General features: G+C 38.5%; 1 protein-coding gene across 1 annotated transcript in view; it reads right to left on the bottom strand.

Moving 5' to 3' along the window:
* Positions 1 to 7,686, bottom strand: part of MAOA (monoamine oxidase A) — a 47,378-nt gene that overhangs the window by 29,293 nt on the left and 10,399 nt on the right. Inside the window, exons 2-3 of the mRNA XM_008053986.1 lie at positions 1,446 to 1,550; positions 597 to 688 (exon numbers count right to left, since the gene is read on the bottom strand). Coding sequence (XP_008052177.1) covers positions 597 to 688; positions 1,446 to 1,466 — 113 coding nt within the window. The 5' untranslated portion in view covers positions 1,467 to 1,550. The remainder of the gene's footprint in view (positions 1 to 596; positions 689 to 1,445; positions 1,551 to 7,686) is intronic.

A 7,686-nucleotide genomic window follows, 5' to 3' on the forward strand; every position in this document is an offset into this window, starting at 1 on the left:
CAGGATAGAGTGGTGTGCTCACAGCTCATGGCAGCCTTGACCTATTGGGCTCAGGTGATGCCTCCACCTCAGCCTCCTGAGCAGCTGGGACTACAGGCGCACACCACCACACCTGGCTGATTTTTATTTTATTTTTTTTTTGTAGACACATGGTCTTGCTATGTCATCTAGGCTGTCCTCAAACTCCTGAACTCAATCAATCCTACCATTTTGGCCTCCCAAAGTGCTGGGATTACAGGCATGAGCCACCAAGTCCAGCCTGGAATTACCTTTCAAATACCTTTTCTAACTACTTTTGTAGCCAACCTTTCCATAATATGAAAACACAATTACTGGTTTTATTGCAGATCACACAACCCTTTCATTAAAAGAGGTTTTACTTCATTCACCTACTTTTCTTAAATTTTAGATTCATTTTCTGTTCTAATTTCAAGTGTCCAAAGTGCCCTCAAAGTTGCTACTGACCGAAAGATTATTAGGTTTCCTCTTAATTTTTTTCCTGCAAGTCATTTAAAAAAGCACTGCAGTTCAAGACAGGTTATAAAGGACAAGAAGGGAAGCTACAAAGTAAATTTTATATAGTCAACTCTACTTACTTTGTCCAGCAGATTTTTTCGATAAGCTCCTTCATGGTCATCTTGTCCCAGTCCTCAGCATGTGGGGCCTCCCAGGGCGCCTCAGCTGGAATCTGCAGAGAAAGGAGGTCCCCTACTCAAGTGTGATGGTAATTGCCACCTCCCCTAGGGAAGGCTTTCATGAGAACCTATGAAAATGGGTTTCTTGGTCTCTGTGTTGGAATGTGTGATTGGCATGGAATTCTACATAGAGAAAAGGGGAGGGGGTGGGTTTTTGGATTCTACGCCCTAAAGATATTGCCAAACAATAATAATTATGGTAATAATTACATATAAGTCAATGTGTAGTGTTACATGTGATGATGATAATGATCACTATCATCATCATCATTATTAAAACCTAACACTCATTTTAGGTACCCAATTCAAGTTTGAGAGAGGGATGTTTACAGAGCCTGAGACTAAGTAAAAGAAACAAAAAAAACTTTGGGGCAGAAAATCCTTTCCTCCTTTACTATCTAAAGCATTAAGGACATGTAGACAATTTAAAGTAGAGATACCTGGCAAAAATATGTCACATAAATGCTCTATGGCACAGAGTTGAAGGCACACAGGCATTTGTATCAGAGAGAGTGGGTTTAAATCTTGGTTCCCTTGCTGTGTGATCTTGGGTAAATTATATAACCTGTTGGCACTCATTTTCTCCCATTTGTCAAGTGGAAATACTACCAACTTTGCAGGGTTTTGGATGCATTGGAAATTATATGCATTAACGTCTGCAGCAACGTTCCCTGCATCATAAAAGGGTATTAAACAATTGCCTTTATCATTTCAGTAATGGGTCATGGGCAGACCGAACACATATCTTACCTCCTTTCCCATGTTATCCATTGTCCTCCACAGGTTGTTGTAATCCAAATACGCAATGGGATTCCATACTGGTGGAAAGGCACCCCGAAATGGATAAGTTTTCCCCTGGACCACAAAAGGTAACAGAATTAATTGAAAACAGTAATACCTTAAACTAGAATGGCATTCTAAAAACAAACAAAAAACAACCGAACTAGGGCAGCCATTTTCAAAGCAATAGAATCCTCTACTCTGTCAGAAACATTCACTTTGATGGAAACTAAATATATTTTACGAACAGATAGACAACTGTAAGTAGGGATAAACTGACAAAAATATGTCATATAAATGGTCGATGGCGTAGCGTTGAAGGCACACAGGCATCTGTATCAGAGAAAGTGGGTTTAAATCCTGATTCCCTTCTGCGTGGCCTTGGGTTAATTACATGATCATTTTTCCCATTTGTCAAGTGGAAACTATCAACTTGACTACAAATTTTAAGGAGATGAGCAAAATTTCCCTGGTGTCGTGTTGGCTGTTTTTAATTTACAGGAAGCAATAAGTTTACTTTATTACTATTTATTTAAATAAATAAATAAATAAAGGTAGTTCATCCCTTTAATGTTGACGCTACAATATTCTCAACTCCTGTGTTCCTATCTAATCTCTTGGAAAATATGTTCCCACTTAGATGAGAGTAGGATGATGATATGGAGGACTGTCTTTAGACCACGTATAGGCAGGAATCACAAAGTAGAATATCTCAGACTGTTTTAAGGTCTACATGGGTTAAATAAAGACTGGCTAGACTACAGACTATGCCTCATATAAAGAATCAAAATACTACAAATATGGAATAGTAGGCACTTGCCATTTTGGGCTGCCCAGCATCCATTCCCCTTTCCTAGTAGTGCTCTTGCATCTTCCTAGAAAATTGCCTCTCTTCCTCTGTGTATAGCTGTGTAGGGAGGATGGTCCCAGGTGCCATCTCCCATTACAGAAAGTGATGGGTTAGATCCTTTCTCCCTCCCCACAACCCTCTGCTCCTAGTACAGCCTGGCTGCGAGCCTGTGATATGAGCTAAACCATTACACACCCAGAGAATTCTGACCCTAGAGTGGGTCACCCAAGAATAGAAGAAAGTGGACTGTGGGTTCTGAGTAGATGCTTCCTGCTACAAAGCCAATGCTCTCTGTTCACTTTCAAGTGTGGTCTGCTAGTCTCAGGTCAATTCTGTGGGTCCTCTAATATCCTTTCAGTAAATTTCCTCTTGTTAACCCGAGTTGGTTTCTAGCGCTTGGTACCAAGACTACTAATATGAAGATGGCTCATTCATTATTAACAGCCATTTACCTCATTTCAGTGTGTGACAGGCACTGTGCTAAGCAAAAGCAAGGGTGAGTGGAGAGTAAATCCTTAGTAAAAGAAACTAGGTCCAGGTAATTTCTAAGGTCTTATTTGCTAATTTAATTCCTTTTACTTTAAAAGTAAGTGCCTTGTAACACTCCATGAGGTCAAAATCTTTTCGTTTTTTCCAAAAATCTTTGTATTAGTACAATTTTGCAGGATAATTTGATTTTTAACTGAATAAATATTTGTAGAAAGCCTACCGCATGCACTGCATAATATTAAGAGCTGTGCCGGGTTTTTTAAAGAGCTAAAGAAAAACGCCTGATGATCAAGACCGGGACAGGAGACATGACAAACATGTGCATGCATACCTCTCAATAGACTGAGAATATACTGTAGCCATTAAGTGACAGAGAAGTAATTTTCTCTTCCACACAGCAGATTCAAATAACCCTGGCAGATTATGTGATCTGATTTCTTATCTGCAAATGTTATGTTCTAATGCTGCAATACAACTTTTTGAGACCCCAAATTCTTTATCATCATCACCACCGTCATCACGAACATCTATTGTGATCTTTCTCCAAGTCTGGCACTAGCCCTTCACATGCATTATCTCATGTAATGCTCACTCCAACCCTGTAAAGGGAAGCAGTATTAATATTTCCATTTTACAAATGAGGAAACTAAAGCCCAGCAATAGTAGTTAGTAAATCGTAGTATGGAAATTTCCTTCTCTCAATGCTTTTGCTCATAAAACATGCATTCCTGCCTCCTATATGTTTGATGTAAGGTGGAGATAGGTTTGTTCTAGATACATTTTAAACTTCACAACTAAAAGAAAGAGAACATGGAAATGTAAAACTTACAAATCTTCCACATGTATCTCTTCCGTTTCTAAGGAGTAAAAATAGAAACTAAGAAGCTCCAGGGGCATAAGATGACTGCTGAGGAAACATGACCAACTTTGGAAAATGTTAATGCTTGTTCTGAGAGAAATGGGTAGAGACATTTTACACTGAACACAAAAATAGCTATGGAGAGGAGAGAGGCCAGGGGTAAGAAATAGCACAGGAGCAGCCTTCAGAACAGCTGGCTCTTGTCATAATTCTTCCCTTAACTGAAATCTGGAAGAATCTATATTTTCCTCCATAAATGCATTTATACTCAAGAAATAGTCTAATACAAAACTGAGCTTTGCTTTGGAAAATAAATATTTTATTACAAAACAAATATTCTCAATAGTCTAAGGACAATAAGTATGATAACTATATTTCAACAAAATGTGCTTCACATTCCTAATGGAGTTCTACACAGTAAGATGCCAACGTGAGCAAGATGTCACACAAGTTCCAAAGACCCAGTGATCTGAGCCTTGATAAACAAACAGAGGTGGCAGGAGAAGTGAAGAGTTCAGGGAGAGAGGAAAATCTGGCCTGGCTTTCATTTTAGGAATGAGTGTCATGGAATATTCTAAAAGAAGACCATAAAGGCCCATAACATAAACTTTGATCCAATGTTGACAAAGGCACCAAGTAGATAAAACATTTCATCAATTCATTTTACCCTTATCGGTTTCTGGCTTCTCTGTTCTCATTCCACAGAAAACCTAAACCTGCTAAAAAGAAATTCCTGTATGTGGGGAAATGGCACCTACATGACACTTTCTCCTTTTTCACAAGTTGCCTGAAAGAGCTCATTTCCTCCATGACCTACTTATAGACTAGACAACTCAAGACTACTTTTTTCATGTGTGAATCCCTAAAGTCTTGCAGTAGGAGGGCCTGGAAGGTGTTCTTGGCTGCCTAACAGTGGGGAACCTCTTGGTCCCCTAATCCTGATTTTAGTTTTCTCACCAAAGTGTCAGCAGTTTTTTCATCCTAAACCACTTCTCTGTCAGAAATGCCTTCACGACCTATGAGTGTGAGGCAGGAGCTCTGGGAATATTTCTAAATGACCACTGTTCTTTAAAAGTAAAAGGAAATAAAAAATCTAGAGTAATGGTCAAGTTTATTTTGTGCCTATACTCTGAAACCTTACTACCTTCCCAAAGTGGCCTTTAATCTCTAAAGGGCTGTGGTGTTCATGCAGTAGAAAATGCTGATGTCTAGTAGAACGCAATGTCCCTGGAACTGTGCCCCAAGTACTTAAGTCCCTTTGAGGAACTACATCTTCAATCTGCCAATGTTCATAACAGGATACTATTGCCAGGAGATGGCAGTTTATGGCTCCCACATCATTCTTTATTGTTGATTCTATAAGATAAGCCAAGTTTATAGTAAGCAAGAGCATTTACTGGCTGGCGCGTTGGAGAGTTTTATCTCTCTGTACTTTTATATTTTAGTTAAGTAAAAGGAAGTGAGTGCTCTTAGAGCATCATAGGTCACTGGGGAAGCTGCCAAATATCTTTCTTTAATCATCTTGAAAATAAACAGATATCTTCTGGATTGGTTTAGAAACATGCCTAGCCAGTGCATATGAATTCCTTGGGACCCATCTAGTTTTGTGACAAAGTTCATAAGAGAAATCTTTTGACCATTTCTTTTCTATAGTTTATAATAATGCTTTAAATTTTAAAATAATCTAAATTCATTCATTAAATAGGATGGTAGTATTGTGTTACATTAAAGGTTAGCAAAATCATTATAATTTTATTTTGCTAACCATTAATGTAACACAATACTACCATTATAAATCATTAAAATTAAAATGACTATTAAAATTCTTTTAACAGTCCCACTCAAATGATGCCTCTATTTCCTACATATCCTTCTATTTCCCAAAAGCCGACTTGCAGCCTCAAAAAAAAAAGATAGAGAAAAGCTTCTTTTAGCCAGATCTGAAAGGATGTATCCATCCTATTAGCATTCAGCGACATCCAATACCACTCCATCAAACTGTGTTGGTTCTCCCAAGTTTCCATCTCATTCCTTCAGATGCTCCCTTCTCTGATCCACAGAATCCCCCAGGGTCTGTTCCTCAGCCTTTGCCTTTTCCTCTGCCCATGCATTTTCCATTTCCTGGAGGAACTCATTAACTATATAAATTTGTTATTATATTTGCACAGGTTTTTGGTTTACATTTTTTATACCTTTGCTCCCTTTCTACTTATGAGTGCCAAATTATCTACAATCTCTCACACTACTTCAAAGGTTGGCAGCAAATTCCTGTGTTTGCTCATGACCTGCTATTTCATCATATTATTAGTCCTTGTCTCAAGAATTACACAGCTACCAGCTAACACAGTAGGCACCTGAGTTGTGCCCATCTATGTAAAAAGAGAACTATTAAACTCAGGTATAAATGATGCCATATCACCAACAATGAAGTGTTTTAATTGAGCAATTATGCCATCTTTCCCAAGATTTTCTTGTTATCTACAGAAATTACAAACAAAACAGGATAGAAACAATATGAGTTTTTCTGGGGGACCTTGGGTAATTAAAGAAAATTGACATAATTTTAAAAAAATATAATTTTTCCTCTTTTACAGATGACATTAACACAGGAGAAAAAGGCAGAGTGGCTTCCTCTCATGGTCTCTGAAGCCTGATTTTTTTTCAGAGATATTTATCTGCTGGATAGGGTTGTGGAAATTAGGCCATTGATTACTTTGGCAAACACACACAATTAAATCTCAGCCTGAGTTTCACTGTGTATCATTTGAGTCTTACAAATGACAGGAAGGCTATGGGAATGAAAGGAAATGGATTAGTCCAGTAATCATTCACTTTGTTTGAAATATCTGACATGAGAAAAGTCTTCCAAATGAAAAGGACTCGGTTACAAAACCTTTGGAATCGAAGTAGTCATTACACTGAACAATAAGTAACACTCAAATTGTCTGTGATTCCACTGGAAATTTTATTCTTCTGGTTACATGAAACCAAAACACACACACACACACATACACACACACACACACACACACACACACACAATGAAGAGCTATATAAACAGTACTGGACTGCTCAAGTATCAACTACTGATATTACTACTATTTGTCTCTTTTCAGTTTCAAGTTCTGTACTTGTGCAGATTAGTAGTCTGTCTCTCTCTCTCTCTTCTGTAGGACCTTGAACCAAATACTCTCATTCGAACAACTTTCTCTTATCGCCAAAGTAGAAATAACGGTCACTTACTAAAACTCTGAGGCCCACTAGGTTTTCAAAAGGTAACTGTTCATTGACTTTGACACAGAAATGATATAAGGCAGCATCAATCCTATTAGGAGGCAGGGCAGGGCAATGACAGAAAATATTTTCTAGCCAGGTCAGCATGTGCTCATGAGACAACTGAACTTCCCTTCTTCAGGCAGTGTCCAGAGTGGACCAGACATAAGATTTATTGAACATTAGAGAATTTTTAAGATTTTAACTATTAGAAGTCTACTCTACAAATGTTTAAAAATTAAGGATCAGCCTTTTGGTTGGGGTAGTGGATGTGTGCCACTGGGGTGGGGACAGGGGTTTCAGAGGGTGAAATGGGAAAGAAGTAGGAAGCAAGAAGGAAGGAGGACATTTTACCCTCCAAAAGGCAACTACATTCTAACCTGAAAGGTGAGACCCATCAGAAGTTCAGTTATCATGGAGACTAGAGTGATTTTTCTTGAGGAAGCTGCTCGTGTAATGTTTCATTCCATTCACAAAGTTCTTTTGGTCATTAACCCAAATACTGAAGTTCCACATGAGGATGTAATCACAAAAATCATGATCATTAGAGAAATTTTTGTGTCTGACATAATGCCCTTTCTATCCTGCCAATGAAGGCGAGTCTAAGGCAGGGGGATGATGCTAGACTACCTGAAAGAAGTTTTGGGGGCGCCCAGTAACGACTCCACGCCATCTGAACTGAGAGATTTATTAAAGGGGCAGTTACACGAAGGGACTGTAACCGAGGAAGGACGAGAGAG

The sequence above is a fragment of the Carlito syrichta genome, unplaced genomic scaffold (assembly GCF_000164805.1).
Source record: "Carlito syrichta isolate Samal-C Ts95f unplaced genomic scaffold, Tarsius_syrichta-2.0.1 Scaffold76736, whole genome shotgun sequence".
In the NCBI taxonomy this organism is placed as follows: domain Eukaryota; kingdom Metazoa; phylum Chordata; class Mammalia; order Primates; family Tarsiidae; genus Carlito; species Carlito syrichta.